The sequence below is a fragment of the Magnolia sinica genome, chromosome 5, assembly GCF_029962835.1.
Source record: "Magnolia sinica isolate HGM2019 chromosome 5, MsV1, whole genome shotgun sequence".
Taxonomy (NCBI): domain Eukaryota; kingdom Viridiplantae; phylum Streptophyta; class Magnoliopsida; order Magnoliales; family Magnoliaceae; genus Magnolia; species Magnolia sinica.
The window spans coordinates 99,536,151-99,558,914 of NC_080577.1; the positions used below are offsets into that span (position 1 = coordinate 99,536,151).

Below are 22,764 nucleotides of genomic sequence, written 5' to 3' on the forward strand. Positions count from 1 at the left end.
TCATTTCTGGGAAAACACATTCATCGACAGACCAACCTGATGGATGGATTAGATCTCTCACGTATGTGCCATGCTGGCACACGTGTGTGCGATTATCAAAGTTCTTGCCATTATATACACAATCATGCGCCCAATCCTTCGCAACCATATGTTTTTAAGAACCATAGATTAGATGATTAGCATCATCAAACCAAAATGCTTCTTTCTAGTTATAAGAGTAGAGAAACCGCCAAACACTAGTCTCAAAATGATCAAGAGATCGGGAAACAGATGTTCCATTTGAAACCTCAAGAAATTAGTCAGTAAAAACATTTGAATCTTCATCTTACTCAGAGGGCATGCATGATTAGTGCATCCCACATCGCTATTCACACCTGTACAGAATAACTAAATAAAAGAGATGGGTAAATGTAGTAGTTCCGCGTGCATGATCGGGATCACTGTCTTGAATAGCGATCTACCAGCGCCTTGGCTTTCTCCGGTGCAAAGAATCGCGCCTGCATCCAACCACTTGAACTGGTTACACCAGTTTCATATTTTACATATAAGAAAATAACTGCTCCTTTATGACTAAAATACCCTGGACCCACATTAGAAAATGCAAAAACACTTGCTTCAAAGGGATGACCTACCAAAAACTGGTATAAGAATGGATATGCTCTCTAAGGGCTAGTATGAATAAGAGAATTCCATGGTAAAAGAAATCAATTATGCAATGAGCATGATTTCCTTTTCAATCATGCAGAACATGTCCTGGATACAGGAATCAAATTTTTTTGTTGCAATCCAAACAGATGAGAATTGTAATAATATCGCTTGTGATTTGATTTACCATGGAAATCTCTTATCCAAACAGATTAGGGCCAGTTTTGATAAGAGAAATGAATCAATTTTGTAACTGATTACACTACCCTTTTCCACCATGTAGGAGATCTCCTTGATTCCCTTTTTCGTGGAATCCACTGGATTTATCGCAATCCAAACGGAGGAGAATTGTGATCCTATCACCTGTGATTTGATTTACCACATAAATCTCTTATCAAAACTGGCCCTAAGAGCCTATTTCCAGTTTGGATGGTCGGAAAAGAAAAGAAAAGAAAATTATAATGATTATCCAATGATTGATTTCCCAATATTTCCCATGAGCATGGATTCCATTTTGGGGGTCTTGTTTGCATAACAAGTGGAAATCCAAATATAGTTCTCACAGCTTATATTTTGCGTGTGAGAATTTGAGTATGATGTTTGAGTAATGATTGCATTTTCAAATCCAATGTTTCCTTTGCTACCAAAATATGGTGAAATGTCCCATCATGGGAAAAGTCATCCATTTTATTCTTTTCCCACAATCCGAACATGTCCTAAAGGAATTTTAGAAATGAGAAAAACATTCTCCATGAAAACCATTAACATTTCAAATGTGAATTGGAAGTCTGCCCACAAATTATGGAGTCAATGGTTTCTTATTGTAAGCAGTTCTCAGTACCATAGACACAAATCTCAATCTAGGCAATGCCTTAGTTCAGGAATTTCTCATGAAATATTCAAATGTTGATGTTTTGATTGGTATATATTATCAGGAAAATCTTGCTGAAAATATAAATTTTAAAAATATTATTATAAATCAATAAATCATTTGAAAATTTTAGACAAAGTATATATCTACATAATGAAATACCAAAATTTAACTTAAAAAGATAATTCTGATACATTGCGAAATTTTAGTATCATGATATTAACATGATAATATCCTCTAGTTATTTTGTCATGAATTTATCACAAGATTTTGAAAATCTTAGCAATATTTGTGACAATGCTCACTAGATTTGGGGTTCTAGTCCTCATGTGAACCTTAGCATAGTCAACATCATGGATTTAAAGAAAGCTTAGGGCTTGAAGTAGAAGTAACCACAATGATGAAACTAACATCACAATTTCTCAAGAATGTTGAGAACGAGAACAGATGTCTAGGACCCTTTTTTTATGTAACTGCTGATAATGAAAAATGGCAGTCCAGAATTTTGAAGATCAGTGGCCCTTTTCATTAAATTTTGAAAAGAAAATAATGTTTCATTAATAATTGTGAAACGTGAGGAACTGATTACTACAATAAAGAAAAAATGTATTCACATACTTGAATAAACATCCTCTCAGCATCACCAACTTTACCATTTTCTTTCAAAATGATTCCCTGCAGAAGCATCAGTGAGAATTCTCATTCTATGAAAACCTTATCACATCATTGATGGATAGCAACTAAAATCGGTAATTCATTAGCGATACAAAGAAAATGGGACATGTTATAGAAGTATGCAGCCGAATGGGAATGAACGGTATTCAATGAAATAAAACACTGTTCAAAATATTGTTATCATTACATGTATCATAGAACCAGGATATGGAAACATGTAGTCACTATGGTTGATAATGTAACGGTCCAGCCCTAACAGTATAATATTGTCCACTTTGCCGAAGCTCACGGCTTTGTTCTCGGGGTCGCCCCCAAAACGTGTTATACTATTGAAGGCTAGATCCCACATATAACACCATAACTTCGGACAGCGCTTCCGATGTGGGACAAGTTCAACCTCCACTGCATACACAGTAGTCCGTTAGCACAGTAGTCTGCCAACCACTAGTAGCTCGCCCAGACCCTTAGGCCCCGCCCACATCAGGGTCCGCCCACGTGTGCCCGCCCACATGTGCAACAATGACGGAGCGTCACAATATCCCCCACCGAGGGCAGAACCGTCCTCGGTTCTGATACTATATGAAACGCCTCACCCAAGGACACAATATTGTCGGTCCAACCCCAATAGTATAATATTGTCCACTTTGCCGAAGCTTGTGGCTTTGTTCTCAAGGTCGCCCCCAAAACGCGTTATACTATTGAAGGCTAGATCTCACATATAACCACCATAACTTCAGACAGCGCTTCCGACGTGGGACAAGTTCAACCCCCACTGCGTACACAGTAGCCTGCCAACCACTGGTAGCTCGCCCAGGCCCTTAGGTCCCGCCCACATCAGGGTCCGCTCACGTGTGCCCGCCCACATGCGCAACAGTGATGGGGCGTCACAATCTTGCCCTGTAACAGCCCGACCAGCACAGTATGATATTGTCCACTCTGGGCTTGCGCCCACATGGTTTTGTTCTCAAGGTTTCCCCCAAAAGGCCTCATGTGGGGGAAGGATATTGGTAGCTCGCCCCAGACCCGGTGCTCCTGTGGTCCCACCCACATTAGCACATATCCCACAGATATTGTCCAACCTAACTGACAACCATCAGAGTACACAGCGGTGGTTTTTTCTCACGCAGGAAGGCCTCATACTATGAAGGTGCTAACTCCACATATAACCACCATAAATTCGGACAACGCTTTCGATGTGGGACAAGTTCAACCCTCACTGCATACACAGTAGCCTGCCAGCACAGTAGCCTACCAACCACTGGTAGCTCGCCCAGGCCCTTAGGCCCCGCCCACATCAGGGTCCGCCCATGTGTGCCTGCTCACATGTGCAACAGTGATAGGGGCGTCACAATATCCCCCACCGAGGGCAGAGCCATCCTTGGCTCTGATACCATTTGTAATAGCCCGACCAGCACAGTATGATATTATCCACTCTAGGCTTGCACTCGCACGGTTTTGTTCTCAGGGCTTCCCCCAAAAGGCCTCATGTGGGGGAAGGATATTGGTAGCTCGCCCAGACCCGGTGCTCCCATGGTCCCGCCCACATCAACACCTATCCCACAGATATTGTCCAACCTAACTGACAACCCATCAGAGTACGCAGCGGTGGTTTTGTTTCCCGCAGGAAGGCCTCATACTATGAAGGTGCTAACTCCATATATAACCACCATAACTTCAGACAGCGCTTCCGATGTGGGACAAGTCCAACCCCCACTGCGTACACAATAGCCTGACAGCATAGTAGCCTGCCAACCATTAGTAGCTTGCCTAGGCCCTTAGGCCCCGCCCACATCAGGGTCCGCCCACGTGTACGGGGAATGTGTTGTTGTCTGAGGGAAACATTAGGGAAAATTAGAAAAAAAAAAAAAAAAAAGGGTATACTGATACTTTATGAGATGTTAAAAGAGACATGATTACACACTCAAGACTTAAAATATTACCAAAAAAAAAAAACACAACTATATATAAGGTATTCCATTGTGTCAATGGCTCAAACAATGCATTGTCAGACAAAAACATTTAATTAATAAATATGATTTTAATGCACTAATTTTTAAGAAATAACGCAATAATTCAACACAATGTACTAATTTAAAACACCCTAGGAAGAGATCCCCCAATTTTTTTTTGAAAAAAATGGATTTTTATTTTCTAGAATTCCACAAGTATAACACTGGTATCATCAATATTATTGATAATATTAGCAATATTTTCACACGCATCAACGATACAATATATTTATTTCAAAGGGCACACAACATTGAAAATATTGTGTAAAGGCGATATTATCAATAATATTGATGGATACAATGTGCTTCTTATATTACACCTAGTATCTGTACCAAATACCAATATTATCGATAATATCAACGATATGAGGAACACTGGAATAAAAGAATAAAAGATACCTTTGATAATCATCCATCCCTAATTGAAATAATGTGCATGTACTTTTTCTTTTTCTTTTCCCTAAATCATCACAATTTGTCATTACTTTCTATAAATTAAATTGTTCAGTAGTTACTTACAAGATATGTCTTTTCTTTCCATCTCAAATGTATACCAACCTTACATGTACTATTCAAAATGTGAATCAATTGTATATTCCAAGTTTGCCTGTTTTCCCATGCTCATTCACTTATCGGAGCATTGTTAGTCATAGCCCTACAAGGAAATTGGTGAAATGTCCTGTTGGTGGGGAATGAAGATCAAACGCAGGGGGGATCCTCTTTTAGGAGGTACAGCTCACCATATATTGGGCCAGGAAAAGGTGATCCTAACCATTTGAAAATGTAATTCAACATAAACCAATGGACAACCTGTGATTTTATTCCCATGATAAGAATCATTTATGGGAAGTCTTATTCACGATTGGGTCAACCTCTTGAACTGTTCTAATCGTCCATACAGTACGGTAGCGTCTATGATTTCACTTTACTAGTTAGAGTGAACCTTCTTATTTAATTTATTTTTATCAAGATCTTTGTTGCATGCCTTCTAAGAGAATAAGTATCTGCATTGTCATAAGTTGGACTTTTACTAAGCATGAATTTCAGTGCAATAATTCTGTCAATTCTTTTTTCTCAGTTTTTTTTATTTTTATTTTGACACACAGATAAACATTAACCATTAGTTTTGAGTTCTTCCATATCAATATGAAACTCTACTATTAGGATTTCCTTTTTATTCTAGAAATACACCATTATATATGTGTACGTGTAATGAATATGATACATGCGCCAGAAAACAGCTCAGACAAGCTATCATAATGATGATGATTCGTTTATATGAACATTGCGCATGTGTTCCACAATGTAGACTGCTGGTCCATGATCATTTTGAGATCTCACTTCCTTGATCAGACGACCCATTGATCAAAAGAATATGGAGGCACAAACACACATCTGGAGAAACATATCGTCTTTGCTTTACATAAATAATATATACCAAAATAACAATAACATTTTAAAAGCTCCCCTTTAGCTATGAACAGAGAGCATGGGTAGATCTTCCCATGTGTAGAGAAGTTCGTATGCTTGGTTATGCTAACAGTTTTTAATTAAAAATCTGGTTTCATTGTGCTGTATGCCGGTGTCTGTAGTGATTGGAACTTTAACTGCTTATCAATGACCTGCATATTTATTTATTTATAAATTTTTGTTCAGGATGCAATCCCATCCTTTACACCTGCAAGTTACTTCTGTCTGTCTATTCAGATGAATGGGTCCTCATTTCTGCTTTTATATTCCATAAGCTTCATTGGTGAATACTCTTAACATAGAGGCCATATCCCCTACAAACATTTGTAGGAAAAAAAAAAATTCTACCACTCTTATTCACCTGCATGCAAAGGGTAGAACCAGTGTTTTTAGTATCGGTATCAACAGGTGTATCACGCCCTTCGGATATGGAAACATACTCGGTATCGCAAGGGAAACATCGCATGTATCGCGTAATATCTTGTTGTTTTTTGGGAAACATTGGCAACTTGGTTAAAATTTTCAATGAAATTTCAGGGGATGCTAAAAAAGACATTAATATACACTTAAAACTTAAACGATCACCAAAAAAAAAAAAAAAGAGGAGGAAGAAGAAGAAAAGAAAAAAGTACGCATAATAAGTTTCCTTTGTATAAGGTCCTAAAATGTGCGTTGTCTGATAGAAGCAATATTCCTGTTATCAGCAATAATATCGGTATTGCCTGGTTGGTGATATTGAAACCCATTTTAATCACAATGTATTGCCGACTTATCAATATTTTTCACATATTGCTATAGTATGATGATATTCTCGCCGATATTGGGTTGGGGATAAAAACTTTGGGATAACTGAAGAGATAATTACATGCACTATTTAAATTAAAAGAAGATAGATAAAAAGCACCTTTGCTAAGTATCCCCGAAAGTCATCTGGATACATAGAAATGAGTCTATCATAAACAGATACAGCATCACTGACATGGCCCCAGTCAGAATAGGCTTTTGCAAGAAGCAACTCAACCTGAAAGATACCTAATATCAATATTTTGAGAAGCAAATTGACAACTCACAAGGAAAAAAGAAAAGTTCAGTGATAGCATAAAAGATTCTTTTATTTTAGTCAGCCACATTATAGTAACTTCTCATATTCATAAAAAAAGACAGGTCCTTGTTGTAGTGTATTGTTCGTGCTTATTCACAACATTATCAAACTACATTTGTTTGAGTCTTATAGTTCATCCATGCTAAACAATAAAAGAGTGAGGTTCACCTTTAGGGTGAAATGCCTTCTGTATCCTAAAAGTATACTCTCATTTGACATCATTGACTGATATGCATGCCCATGTACATGTGTGATCTGAGTTGCACATCAGGTGACCCACACTTTATGTATGCTTTGGAAAGAACTGGAGTAAAACCACATATGGAGAGGGTGATCATTTTGATTGGGTTGTGGCCATTCATCAATTAGTTTTGCAAATGATGGACAACCTGAAGAATTGAAGTACCTCAGTTCTCCATACACTGAGCGTACATGCATGTGCAATGAGTAGAGATGTACAAGCCAACACGTGTCTGAGCGTTGAAGGAAGATCCCAGACACCCGGCTAAAGACGTTCCTCCACTCGCTACAGTGACACTGGACAGATCATGCTTGTGAAGGAAGATCCTCTGCCAGCTGGCGAGACCCTGCCCAAACAAGTCAGTTCTCTCCTCTCCATGAAATCCAAGCCGATTGCATCAAAATTGCTTTTCAGTAATTACCTATTGTCCTTCTTGAGGCGCACAAGAACTAATGATGTTAATTGTCCCCTTGTCTAAAACCAGTACAATTGTCATTGGTCGATCGCCCATTCACTTAGCCTCCACAACTATAGTGCTTTAGTCATTATCTACAGTTATCCCTTCCCCAATCCTAGTCTTATCGTTTCTTGTGTACATTAATTGTAACCAGTGTTCGAGTTGTTGGTATCGCTACAAGTTTCGCTGGCCAGAGATAAAGATATAATATCGTTACCGCCGATAATATCGCCGATAACCGGAAATGCAGGGAAAAAGGGGGAAATATGGGGAAAATGATGGAATTTTTCAGTGAAACTTCAGGACATGCCTAAATACACATATTTACATATTCAGGAATGAAAATTTTGCAAAAAGAATGCATTAAATTAGAAATTTTCATTTAATGGGGGCCAAAAAGTATGCGTTGTCGTAAGAAATCACTTAAATAGTAACCAAAATTAGTTTATATAATACAAATGCAGCTGGTATACAGTAATTAAGACATGTAAAAGTAAATGAACTCAAAGATGCCAAATCAAGGATGGATTAGATTATCCAATCAGTGTGGTATTTGATACTTTGGCTGTGTATGACGCTTGATACCTAACATTTGAAAATGGTACATGTGGCAAATTTTAACATAATCTAAACCGTATTTTCGCTTCATCAAGATCTATGTAACCTAATCAAGAGGTTGGATGGCAAGAAAAAAAAAAACCATTACAATGGCCCTATGAAGTTTTTAATGGTGAGCATTTAATCGCCACTGTTTCCTTTAGTGTGGTCCACCTGAGATGCAGTCATGCAAATCTGTCTCATTTTAGACTCATGCCTTAAAATTATCTATCAAAATAAATAGACAACAATGATAAAATATTTATCATTATGATGGCCCCACATAACATTGACCCATCAATCCACGGATACAAACAAGTGACACGTGCGCACCCTATAAATCAGTACGCTTATCACTGTGTGGGGCCCATTGTGATTTATGTATTTTATCCACCCCATCCATCCATTTTACAAGATAATTTTAAGGCTTGATCCCAAAGATGAAGCATATCCAATGCTCAAATGGACCACACCACAGGAAACAATGTGAATTGAACATGCCTACCATTGAAAAATTATTAGGGCCACAAAAGTTTTGGATCCATGTCATTTTTGTATCTTACCTTCACCCATCCCCGTGTGATCTTATGAACAACTTGGATGATAAATAAACACCACTGTGGGCCAGAGCGCCTAGGAAGGTTTCAACAGTAGGAATCATTGTCCCCATTGCCTTGGCAGTGTGGTCCACCCTAGCTTTGGATCTACCTCATTTTTGGGTTCACTACCTAAAATGGTCTCGCTAATTGGATGGACCATGTGGATATAACACATACATCATGGTGGGGTCCACAGAACTTGGTGACGTCCACACACCACTTATGTTAAAAGGAAGAGCGGATTGCGTACCAAGTAACTCAATAGGTTAAGTGTGCTGTGTAAACTCTGTGGGTCCACCATAATTTATGTATTTTATCTACTCCGTCCAACCATTTTAATAGATAAATTTTGGGCTTGAGCGTAGAAATGAACTATATCCAAACCTCAAGTGGAACACATAATGGGAAATAGTGTGAATTGAACATCTACTATTGAAAATTTCTTGGGGGCCACGGAAGTTTTGGATCAAGCTTGTATTTGTGTTTTCCCTTCATCCATGTCTGTGTGATCTCATGAACAGGTTGGATGACAAATAAACATCACTGTGGGCCCAAGAAATGTTTCAATGGTGGAAGTTATTATTCCAACTGTTTCCAATGGTATGGTCCACTTGATCTTTGGGTATGCTTAAATTTTGGTCTCAACCCCTAAAATAATATGAAAAAACGGATGGACGGCGTGGATGGACTAGATGCATTCACGGTGGGCCTACTAGAGTTTACTCTATACGATTAGAGCGTATAACTCAGTACGCAATGTGCTTTCCGCATAAAAACCGGACGCGGATTAGATACTGCCGTAGGGACACTCGCTACACGTCATCAAGTTCCGTGGACCCTACTAGGATGTACATGTTGTATCCACAACGTCCATTCATTTGGAGATATTATTTTAAGGCATTACCTAGAGAATGAGGCAGATCCAAAGCTTTAGTGGACCCCACCACACAAAACTGCGAGAAGATTGATGTACACAGTTGAAACCTTCCTAGGGACCACCGTAACGTTTATTTTCCATCCAATCTGTTCATAATGTCACAAAGACATGAATGAAGAGGAAAAACAAATTTAATATTGATCCAAAACTTTTGTGACCCAAAAACGTGTTTTAATGGTAGACGTTCAATTTCCCACTGCTTTTTGCAGTGTGGTCCACTTGATAGTTAGATCTGTCTTATTTTTCTTCTAACTCCTTACGACGAGCTCGCCAAATGGATTAACGATCTGGATATAACACATACCTCATCATCAGACCCACTTAACTTGCTGACGTCAATACAGCAGGTATACAGCTGGTGTAAGGTACACCAGCCAATCCGCGTCCTCATATCAAGCCCGAAATAAAGAAAAAAAAAAAGAGAGGAAGAAAACCCTGAAATGTCGTTCGCGAGGGATTCTTGCCGAAGAAAGGGGGTTTTTGAGGGAGGGTTTCGAAACCCTATATTATTCCCAAATCGCAAGGAAATTCCTAAAATCGCTGATTTTTTGCCGAAATTTCAAGCTTCAAATGGAAAAGGGAAAGAGGATTTTGCGGTTTTTCTTACCTCTTTGCAATGTTCGAAGATCGACAGGAGGCATTCTTCAGAGCTGTGAGTTTCAATTAACCGGGTACGCTATCACTCTCACGTATTTACAAAAACAGCGAAATCAAAGCGATTTTTTTATTTTTTTCCCCTTATTTTTACCTATTTATCGAAAAAATGGGCTGTTGGCTGCGTGGTTGGTGGCTACGGTCGATATTCTCGGCGATAATCCAAAATTATCGATAATATCTCCGTTTTTTGCCGATAATAGGGAGAGAAACGAAAAATTGGGGTTTCGGTATCGCTAGCCTAGCAACACCGATATTATCGCCGATAATATCGACATTTCGTCGACAATTTGAACACTGATTGTAACCATCATGAATCTCTTTGGCTTTTGCTCCTCTCCACTTCGTCTCTTGCAAGCACACCATCTTCATTTTTATTGGAATTACCAATTCCATACTCACGCCAAACAATTTTTGGATACTCTGTGACAAATTGAATTTTCATCATCTAGACTTGTTTCTTTACCTATGCTTGTGTAGTTTGATGTAGGAACCCTTAAATAGTTTCCACTATAATCAGGTAATTACATTTCTAGGTTTACATTTCTAGTTTGATGTAGGAACCCTTACATAGTTTCCACTATAATTAGGTAATTACATTTCTACGGAACAGCAGTCCCACTTGTTGTCAGATGTCTTCAATCTATACATGCAACAGGAGTTCGATCGATCGACCACCCTGGTCAATCAATTGAGAGCACCCCGAATTATATAGATTGGTCGTTGGATAGTTTTAGACACTCAATCGACAATATTCGAAAATACTTGAAAACTCTCTGGACAATTTTGAGCATGTTCGAGCGATCAAACATGTGGGGCTCGATCGATTGATAGTTCTAGATCAATCGACCCTTAGATCGAATGTGAGCATAGTTTTGCGTAATTGTGTAATATGTTTCCTATTTCGATTGTAACACTATATATATATATATATATCAGGTGTAATCAAAATTAGGGGATTCCAAAGCGTCATTAACGAGTTCTAGAGAGAAAGCTCGGGTTTTTCAAGGGGTTCACCGCAAGGGTTTTCCACGTAAATCTAGTGTGTTTTCTGTGGTGCTTGTTTACGTTTATCTCTTTCTTGTTTGATTAGAATTAGGGGTTTGCTTCCGCGATTCCCCAACAAGTGGTATCAAAGATAACATTGGCTTTTGAGTTTGAATCTGAAACATATCGTCGAATGGATCAAACGTGAAGTATGAAACAGAAAAGTTCCGAAAGAAACAATTTTGAACTATGGAAGGTGAAGATGAGAGGCTTTTTAGTTTAGTAAGGATTGCAACAGGCACTCCTTGGTAAAGTGAAGCGTCTTGAATCTCTGAACGATGTAGAATAGGAAGAACTTGATGAGAGAGCCACTACCTCAATACAATTATGTTTGGCAAACAATGTTCTTTATAATCTCCTTGATTAAAAGACCACCGCAAGGGTTTGGGCAAAACTAGACAATTTATACACGAAGGAATCCTTCAGCAATCATTTGTATCTTAAGAAACGGTTCTGTAATCTTAAGATGGCGGAAGGGTGAACACATTAGCATGTTCAGTGAATTGCTTTACAAATTGATGAATGTGGAGGTGAATATCGAAAAGGAAGATCAAGCCCTAATCTTATTAAACTCTATTCCAACGTCTTACGAGAATATCGTAGACACTATGTGCCACAGTAGGGAGACCATAGACGCCAAAACTGTCATCTCAGCCCTTCATGTGAAGCAGTTAAGAAAGAATGCCAACAGCGAGGGTTCTTCTACGGATGCGTTGGTCACTAGGGGAAGGAATTCTGATTAGGAAGAGGGGAACTCACGATCGATATCCAAGTCAAGGGGTAGACGCAAGAGGAAGTGTTGGAATTATGGCATGACTGGACACATAAAGAAGGATTGTTGAAATCCCAAAGCTCAGAAGGGAGAAAAATTAAATAATACGCCGAAAGAAGCCAACACAGCAAAATCCAATGAGGAAGTTGATGGTGGTGATGTTCTGACTACATCCAAATCCGGGTATCTCAGCAACGAGTGGATTTTGGATACAGGGGCCTCACACCACATGACTTTTCAATGAGATTGGATCACTAGTTACAACGAGTGCAATGGTGGACAGGTGTTTATGGGCAATGACATTGTTTGTAAAGTTGTTAGTGTTGGATCTATGCGCATCAAGATATTTGATGGGGTGGAGTGTATCCTGACGGATGTGAGACACGTTCCTAACCTAAGGAAGATATCATCTGATATCTCTGGGTGCACTCGAGGCACTTGGATGCAAGTTCACTGGTTTTGATCGGGTACTAAATGTTTTAAAGCGGCACTTATTGTCATGAAAGCATAGCAAAGCGGTAACCTTTACAAGTTGATCAGAAATACTGTATCGAGTGGAGCTACAGCATATGTAGCAGAGTCCACGTCGCCACGTTTGTGATATGTGTATCTATGCCACATGAGCGAACGCAACATGAAGGTACTCTCTAATCATTCCTTGATTCCTGTATTTAAAAGCGTTAATTTTAATGTATGTGAGCATGGCATATATGGTAAACAATCACAGTTATCTTTTAAGTCGGGAAAACATGTAAGGGTATGCTTGATTATGTGCATTCAGATGTATAGGGGTTGTCCCCCATGGTTTCTGATGGAGGATTGTCATTCTTCATCACATTCATTGACGATTACTCTAGAAAAGTGTAGGTTTATTTTTTGAAAAATAAATCCGATGCTTTTTGCCACCTTCAAGGTGTGGAAGGTGATGGTTGAAAAGCAGACAGGGTGGAAGTTGAAAGTGTTGTGGTAGACTGAGTGAAAGATACCTCGTTTCAACACCGAGGTCTTAGCATCGATTCCCTAGTGGGGGTGGCTAACAACGAAGTGTGATCTGACAGTGGGTGTACTAACAAGCTAACAGAAAAAAATAAAATAAAAATAAAAATAAAATGGTGGTGAATTCACTTCTAAGGAATTCAATCAGTTTTGTACATATGATGGGATAGTGATGCACAATACGGTAAGGCACACACCATAGCACTATGGTGTAGCGGAACGAATGAATCAGACTCTCTTGAAGAGAGCCCAAAGTATGTTAAGTAATGTTGCATGAGGCAAAGGAACTATAAACTGAGGTTGTAAATATGACTTCTTCTTTTTTTCTTTTTTTCTTTTTTACACGTACACACACCCCCACACACTCACACCGTAGTGGGATTTCACCACCTATGGAAACTCGAACCCATGACCGGGTGTTGAAACTCCTAAGAGTCTACCACCGGAGCAAGAGTAAGGATCCAGATTGTTACTTAGTGAATTGGTCCATAGATTGTAAAATTTCAGAAGAAGTGTCGAGTGGTTATGATATAGACTACTCAAAACTGCGAATATTTGGTTATGATGCTTACGCTCATGTACCTTTAGTTACGAGAGATAAGCTAGACCAAAGGGCAAAGAAACTTACGTTTGTGAGCTATAGTAATGGTGTGAAGGGATACAAGTTGTATGACCAGGTCACACAAAAGATCACGATTAACCATGATGTCAGGTTTGGTGAGAATTCCTTGTTTCGTAAACATAAACACAAGGAACCAGAAAAATCAACGGTGATTGACATTGAAATAGAAAAAGACGAGACGCAAATAGAAGCCGAACTGCATGATGAGGTATAGGAGCAGGTGGAGCAGCCACCTCTCAGAAGAAATCCGCCAAGAGATCGCGGATTACCAACGAGATACAAAGACGACTCGAACATTGTATTTGCCCTCATTACGGATGAGGGGGATCCGTCTACCTTCCAAGAAGCATTAGATGACAATGATGCTGAGAAGTGGATGGTGGTCATTCATGACAAGATGGATTCTTTGTACAAGAATGAGACGTGAAAGCTGGTGGAGCTTCCAGCTAGGTATAAAGCAATCCGGTGTAAGTGGATTTACAAAAAAAAAAAAGAGATAGGTAGAAGGCAAGATTGGTTGCGCAAGGATGTACTCATAAAGAAGACGTCCACTTCAGTAAGATATGTATCTATCAAATTTGTGTTAGCGTTGGTTGCCCAATACAACCTGGAATTGGAACAAATGGATGTGAAGACTACTTTCCTACATGGGGAGTTGGAAGAGCAAATGTACAAGAAGCAACCGAGGGGGTTCGAATTACAGGGTCAAAGAATAAGGATTGCAGGTTGAGGAGGTCATTGTATGGCTTGAAACAGTTGCCTAGGCAGTGGTATAAAAGATTTGATACTTTCATGACGGGTCATCAATTTATCAAAGGTGAATATGATCATTGTGTCTATTTCAAGACATTTGAGTAATGAAGAATTCATTGTACTGGTATTATATATTGATGACATGCTTATCGTCAGCCATAGCATGTCAAAGATTGATACATTGAAGACTCGGTTATCAGGGACATTTGAGATGAAAGATCTGGGGGATGCAAAGAAGATTCTTGGCATAGACATACACAGAGATAGAGAGAGGAGCAGCCTATGGTTATCAGATGCAAAATACCTTGATAAGGTATTGGTTAAGTTCAAAATGGACAAGGCAAAACCGGTTAGCACAACCCATGCTGCTCACTTTGGGCTTTCTTCAAAGCAATGTCCTATTACAAATGAATAAAAACATATTATGTCTCGTGTGTCCTATTTGAGTGCAATTGGTAGTTTAATGTATGTCATGGTCTCTACGAGACCAAATATTTCACATGCAGTGGATGTTGTAAGCAGATACACGTCAAACCTCAGCAAGTAACACTAGGTGGTAGTGAAATGGCTACTTCGTTATATACGAGGTACAACGGATTATGTCTTAACATTTGAGAAATCAGAGGGAAAGTTTGTAGGCTATGTTGATTCGGACTACGCAGGAAATGTGAACAACAGAATGTCGACTTCCGGCTACTCGTTTGTGCTTAGCGAGTGAAGCGGTCAATTGGATGTCGAAGCTTCAATCTGTGGTTGCTCTTTCCATAACTGAAACTGAGTATATGACAGTGATGGAGGCATTCAAGGAAGGTGTTTGGTTGCGAGGGATGATGAGCAAACTCAGGCTTCAGCAGGAGGTCGTGTTGGTTAATTGTAACAGCAAAAGTGCGATCAACTTGGCAAAGAATTTGATTTACTATTCTAGAACTAAACGTATTGATGTTCCTCATCATTTTATCCAATATGTGCTTGAGGAGAACGGTGTGACTCTCAAGAAGATCCACACGATCGTGAATCCAGCAAACATGTTTATAAAGGTGGTTCCCGCAAAGAAGTTCAGATTCAGTGCGACTTCTCTAGGACTCAAAAAGGTTTGATGAAGATAGAGTGTGCACGAGAAGTGACAATGAAGCTATGATAGAAGACGATTAGAGATGGAGCTTAGAGTTGTGGTTCATGATGATTAAAGCCATGGTAGAGATGTTATTAGATGTCTTCAATCTGTACATGCAATAGGGGCCGATCGATTGACCACCCTGGTCGATCAATCAAGAGCACCCCGAATTATACATATTAGTCGTTGGACAGTTTTAGACGGTCTCGATCAATCAAATTGTCAGGTCAATCAATCGACAATATTCGAAAATACTTAAAAACTCTCTGGACACTTCTGAGCATGTTCGAGCAATCGAACATGTGGGGCACGATCGATGTCAATCGATCAATCCTTAAATTGGCGACGCACGTAGTTTTGCATAATTACGTAATTTGTTTCCTATTTTGATTATAACATTATATATATCAAGTGTAATTGGCATTAGGGGATTCCAAGGCATCATTAAGGAGTTCTAGAGAGAAAGCTAGGGTTTTGAGAGGGTTTGAGAGGGTTCTCATCTCTGTGCAAGTGCTTCCATCTCTTGCAATTCGTTTATCATAATGGATTTGCTTGTCACTTTGTGTCGTGGTTTTTCCCGCAAGGGTTTTCCACGTAAATCTTATGTGTTCTCTATGATGCTTACGTTTATCTCTTTCTTATTTGATTCGAATTTGGGGTTTGCTTTTGCAATTCCCCAACACTACTTCCCACGGTAACTGATTGTACTTGTGCCACATCACTTCCACAACACACACATTTGTGGACTTTCCACCACAATTGGGATTAGAAGATGTGGCACACGCTTCTAGGCTAGGGAATGACCTAGCTTGATCAAGATGCAAAATAAAAATGCTAATCATTGCTTACAAAAGTTTAAGATCAGCTGCCTATGTGACTCCAACCCTCCTTTATCCAGGCTGGGGTTCAAGTCACGTTGTGCTATCAGGCAGAATTTTTTTATATATAAATTTATTTATTTTTTTACAATTATTAAATATCCATTCTTGACTTATAAGTAAAGTTGAATTGTCAGCTAAGTCTTCGAGTTGACTCAACTCAGTGGACTTTCAAGTCAACTTGAATCAAGTTTTCAGGTATGGTAACTATGATTTATAACCTCATATGTACCTTAACTATTATTACAAAAAGCATGAGGAATATAGGGGTGTAGCAATTGCCATGATTGTTGGGTTTTGCACACCATGTCCTGGACTTGAACAACATAAAGTATTCATATCTCAATTACATAAGCAGAAACACATTGAACAAAAATCAGAACATAGGTCATCTTTCCATGAAAAGCAAAAACAACATAAAAATAGATATCTTTTTAATGAAAAAAAAAAAAAAAAAGATACAACATGAACATGGAGAAATTGTGTTCTTCAAATTGCTTCTAGAGAATTTCCACCAAAAACAATTAAAAATAAAAATAGAACTCACTTGAATAGGATCGATATCCTGCATTTCCATGTTGAGGTTACTATTACCATCAACCTGAATGTTACGTTTGTCCAAGCTTCTAGAGTTTAAAAATTCACGAGAAGCCAGAAGTAATTGAACAGCCTGCCAAAAGACTTCAAACATGAGCTAACTATAAGGGATAAAGATTGACTTTAGGAAATTATACTACAGAATATGAACCCTTTTGATTTAAATGGATGTGAATCTAATGTATGGCCTAAGATATCTTTACTTTATAAACATTTTGGTCCAAATATGGATATCAATTAGATTATCCAGTGACTTTAAATAGCTATAACTTACAATAATCTAAAATTTTGCATAATCACCACTAATTAACATGCTAACATATTGATCTCATATACAGCTACATAGATAGCTATAAATATACACCAAAATTCCCTTCCTCCCTATCATGTTCTCCTTTATTTAGTATCAAAGACCTATTTGATCCCAATGTGTGATCCATCATCCTCTTCTTCGAACGTACCTTCACATTCCTTAATCTTCTTATTCCAATATCCCCTTACAATAACTGATTGGTCATATAGACTGTTAACTGAAATCTAGATGCCATACCTAAGCCCATTCTCAAAGATATTTGTTGCAAGTTGCAACCAATTCAATGATACACCTGGTTCTTATCTCTTTCATGTTTTGAAAGATTAATGTCCTATGCACTGATATTTCAGACTAGAATATAAAAACTTATCCAAGAACATCAACATAAAACAATTCATTAGAAAATAATTATGATAATATATCTCCACGCAAATGGTAAATATGTGACAACAATAATGACATATCTACATGACTAACCTCATCCGGTTTCTTAGCAGCAAGCAATGCATTTGTAAGGCCACGCAGAACCTCAAGATTAATAGTTTCAGAAGCCTGCTAGGCACAAGGAAGAAATTAACCAAAAAGTCAGCTAATTAAAAATTTTAAGTCACTAGAAAAGTACTAACACAACAAAAAGAAATAATTTCTACAAGGTACTAAAAACTGTAAGAAAATTTTCTTTTAGAACACTTTTTTATTTTGTTGATTTATCTGATTGTCATTTTTCGCATGCTCCCTTTTTAGAAATTAATGAGAAGATATATATTTCCAAAGTAGTCATCAATTAAAGATAGGTTCAAAGGGAAAGGGACAAGGGAAACAACAGTGTCTTCATTTGAGGAAGGAAATAAATCAACCACTATTCCATTATTGGGTCACTGGAAAATACTGACAGATGCAGATCTCCTGTAGGCAGCAACACTTCCATCATAATCCTTGAGCTCGTATTTTATCTCTCCAAGTAAACGATATGCATCTGAATCCTTTGGCCTTTCCTAAACAACAGAAAAAAGGTTTTTGACTGAAGTTATCAGTTTGAAATGTTCTTGGATAACAAAAAAGCATTTCTGACAAGATTCTAATAAATGCAAATCCATGCAAACCTCAAGAAGCTTCTCAAGTAAGGAGGCTGCTCGGCTATAATCTCCTAAGTCTGCCAGGGTCACAGCTGCTCCCTACAAGATCACTATTGCATAAAGTAAAAGTGTGTGTGATAAGATCGAAAAGGAAACATGATGCCTCACTAAACTAAACAATAAAGAAATTCGATCGGAATTATAAAACCGGTAGGTAAATGATAGCGTTATTAGAAAATATATAACCACAATATTATGATACAGATTTGTGACAAAAGAAATACAATTACATATAAAAAAAATATTCAGACTTCATAAATGGTTCTGTGACACTAGTTGACATGCGAGAAGATTTCACATGTCACTAAAAAAACCAGAGACTAGTAGGTAACATATTTCTTATATTTTCATCTATGGAGGAATGCCACTATCTGCAAGCACCAATGACAAGTACCCTACGCATGTCAAAGTGGCAAAATGCATGCAAAATCTAGAAAAGTACACCAGCTGGATCCCAAAGTGACTGTGTTGGTTAGTGTTACGAACCATATCTCAGCTCATTACTATGTGTTTAGCTGTCTTTACTTTATTTTACATGAGTTCAGTTGTAGCCTTGTAGGACATGTTGGGACTGACACAGTTCGGGCCAATTTGGTTTTCCAATTTCCTATGAAATGCAAGGTAAATGGGCGATCACTATCATTTCCAGGTGTTTGTTTAAACAGGAATTACGGCTCATAAATCGAGAGCCAAATAAACATATAAAGAAGGTAGGTAAAGTAAATTGCAATCATTACATTTTCACCTTATCAAACTACCATTTTTACAATGATTTCTGGGTGAAACAAACAATGTAGCAAAATCATCATCATAGTCAAATGTAAGTGATGTCACCACACAACTACAAGAGTAAATAATCATTACCCATTTACAACCATTTACTGTCGTAATTGGAAAACCTAACAGGCCCTTAGGTATTGTTGAGACATTGCGATACATAGAGATATATAGTGATACATTGCGATATGTCGACTGATATTGGGAAGTTTCCCGACTAAAGCCCAGTATCATATCAGTAGTGTCCGATATCGATAATATTGGCTGATATATCGGCCAATATTATCGATACTCTAAGCATTGTTCACATCTTAAAGGCTGAGCTTCATCATGTTTTCTAGGAAAGCAATCAAATCACTAATTCTCTTGCAAATTTTTTGCTCGTGATAGCAATCAGAGATAAGTATTCAATGGCCCATATTATCTTCCTATTAAGGCAAAGATGCTATTATTTCTGATAGGTTAGCCTGTTCAGGATGGTTTCATATTGAAGTTTGTAGTCTGTTCAGATTCACATTTTTTATGGGTTTTGGTTGTTTATTTTTAAAAGGTGAAGTCTGGTTCCCCTCTTTAATTTGTATCTTTTTCCATAAACTAATGAAAATATCAATGCCAATGGCTTGTCCACCTTCAAGAAAAATTAAAAAGAAAAGAAAAGAAAAGAAAAAATCACCAAAAGCTCCCAGATTGAGTAGGGAAACTAAAGATTAGGGTTTTTTGTATGATTTCAACTACTTACTAGTTAAGACCAGTATTCACACACCCCCTCCCTTGTACCCAAAAAAAGCAAACTCAAAATTTTCTTATTCACTTGGAAAGATATGAAAAAGTAGTCCATACATAATGCCCTTATTCTTTGTCTAGGCCTTTTACCTACAAGAAATTGAAGAACCTCCAACTCCATCTATTTTTTCATAAATGTCACTCATCTTTAGACTTCTTTTAATAGCTAAAACTTACAGATAAGTCGTAATCTCCTTGAGATAGGACTATAATGGAAATTAAATAACTAAGCCACTCCAACTATAACTAGAACAAAAAATACACCAACTTCTTACTCAGTTCATCCCCAATCCCATAGGCATGGATAATTTGGTGATTCTATTACAAACTTATGGCATGAGCCTTAGGATCCACGGAGATGAGTCCAACAACCTATGATCACAATTGTAGCCACACGGGACCCAGTTTGAGCTTCCTGTTGTACAATCATGTGATGGTAAGCTTGGATGCATCAACAGGGCCATGATGATTATTATGATTAATATATTGCAAGTTTTGAGCTATTTTAGATTTATTTTACATGGGGAAATGATCTAGTTGGCTGTGTATGGAAATGTTTCATGCACATAGTTGCATTTGGAGTTTTCGTCATTCATATCAACCATCTGGTCCGTCCATTAGATACAATCTAATCTCCTTTCATGCCTGTACAAAAACCACATCAATCAGATGGCCCTAAACATCCATGAGTGAACCTATGTTTAATGAACAATCTTCTCCATCAACTTTCGCAAGCCAGTGATGGATAGGTATAAATTTTTTAAGGCTGCTGCCGATGAAGAGCAGACTGACCTAATGGACAGTCCAGATAGGTGATATGGAAACAAACGAGTGAAGAGTCCGAAAGTGACCATGTCCATGGTAAGGTTCCAATACACTCAGCCCATGAGATCATTACTCTTCTATCTGATCTAATTGCAAAGAATTTAACTAGCCGCATACACATAACTTGTTCATGAACTATCCATGGTTAAATACCCTTCACCAAATGTCAAACAAACACACAATTGAAGAAAGCTTATTAGAAGGGTCTCCTTGATGATTTATAAGTTGCACTCAGCTTTATTAGGCCATAATAATAACAAAGCTACAAAACTTGCGTTGAATCTGTCAATTTCCATCTTCCAACCTGGAGTGCAAGGGCGTTGGTGATTGAGTGTCCTCTAATACTTCCACTATTTCATTAATTTCACCAGCTAGATTATCACATTACATGTCATAGAGGTCTTGGTGCTAACAAATCAGAATTTTCAAAGTGCCAGGCTCTCCCAAAGCTCATTCAAAATGATCAAGTCTGAGCAGGTACCCTGTTTCTCCAGGGTGCAGATTAGAGCCCTACCTCTTCATCAAATCATGGTTCTAAATATGGTTGATACCGAGGCTGGGTCAACTTGGTAAAGGTGGAAAACAAAATGAGTCAGTGGGCACTCCAAAACCAGCTTGATCAAAACCAAGAAGGAATGAGATGAGGCAAGTTTTATCAGTTTCCAGTCTCCAAGAGAATCGCACCAGGAAAATGATTTAAAACCATGCACTGGATATAGAGTCGAAGAGTACTTAATAGATTTATCACATCGATCAAAATATACACGAAATTAGTATGTTATGTTCAAATAGTCCAAAGTAAAATAAGAGTACTTCAGAACAAATAACGGACAGTACTATAAAAACAAGTTTAGAATGATTACAAGGTGTTATAGAATTATCATCACTCACTTCGATAGCATCTGGATCTTTTGGGGAGATCTTAAGCGTTGCCTCAAATTGTTGAAGCCTATTCTGAAATAGAAAGGTTTTCATATGAGTTAAAGAGAACCTCTTCAAAGAACATCAATGTCAATCTGCAAATTTGAAATATAAAACTCGTGATTGTAAGGGGAGAGGCATTAATCAAAATGTGTCCTGAAATTTTCCAAGGGAATAAATATGATGATAAATGGAGATTAGAAAATGAAAACTGCATGCAGAATAAAGGAAAAGACTCCTATGCTAGTTCACCAACATTATGCAAATGTTGGAGACTCATCCTTCTCGCATATCACACTCATGTACAGCTATCCAGACTATCCAAATTGTGGTGTGCACTGTGCATCAAATGGTGGTTATCAAATGGATTACACATGGTTACTTTTGGACTCATGAGATCATTACTTGGGTCACAAGATCATTACTCAGACTATCCAAATTGTGGTGTGCATTCCTCTTATTAGTGTACTTTTAAAGTTATGCTCCATTTGTACTTGGGTCGCATTTTGGACGGTCTCAATTGTAGTCCAATCAAGTCATGTGTATGATTGAAGAGTCGCCAACATTTTTAAAATGGTGGTGAGCTAGCATATTAGTCTAGGACAAAAAAAAAAATGATCAGAACAAACTGGCAAGTGGCAATGTGTAGGCTTGCCCATTATGCCCAACCAAATGGTGATCCAGGCCATTCATCTAGATCATCACAACGCACATAACCACATGGAAAAAAATCTCACAGATCATAGGTCGTCACAAACTGTACAGTGTTAGTTAGAAACAAGTGTCCAATTATCAACACATGTATGGATAACTAGGATCACCGATTATTGGGATTTTCTCTCTTTAGGTCATCAACAGTAAGACAATATATATTAATAATCCGAAGCACAACATGGTGAAGAAAAATTAGTGATCTTCCATGGCAAGCCTCGCATGCACAAACACAAAACACAAGCACGGGCGCCCACATCCA

General features: G+C 38.1%; 1 protein-coding gene across 3 annotated transcripts in view; it reads right to left on the minus strand.

The window, feature by feature from the left end:
* Positions 1 to 261: 261 nt before the first annotated feature.
* LOC131246419 (uncharacterized) overlaps positions 262 to 22,764 on the minus strand; it is a 68,698-nt gene continuing 46,195 nt past the window's right edge. For 2 of the 3 annotated variants that reach the window (XM_058246527.1, XM_058246526.1), the window contains exons 9-16: positions 21,762 to 21,824; positions 18,453 to 18,524; positions 18,243 to 18,344; positions 17,827 to 17,901; positions 16,987 to 17,109; positions 6,575 to 6,691; positions 2,135 to 2,191; positions 262 to 497 (exon numbers count right to left, since the gene is read on the minus strand). In XM_058246527.1, coding sequence (XP_058102510.1) covers positions 438 to 497; positions 2,135 to 2,191; positions 6,575 to 6,691; positions 16,987 to 17,109; positions 17,827 to 17,901; positions 18,243 to 18,344; positions 18,453 to 18,524; positions 21,762 to 21,824 — 669 coding nt within the window. In that variant the 3' untranslated portion in view covers positions 262 to 437. The remainder of the gene's footprint in view (positions 498 to 2,134; positions 2,192 to 6,574; positions 6,692 to 16,986; positions 17,110 to 17,826; positions 17,902 to 18,242; positions 18,345 to 18,452; positions 18,525 to 21,761; positions 21,825 to 22,764) is intronic. The other variant, XM_058246528.1, reaches the window with a different exon arrangement.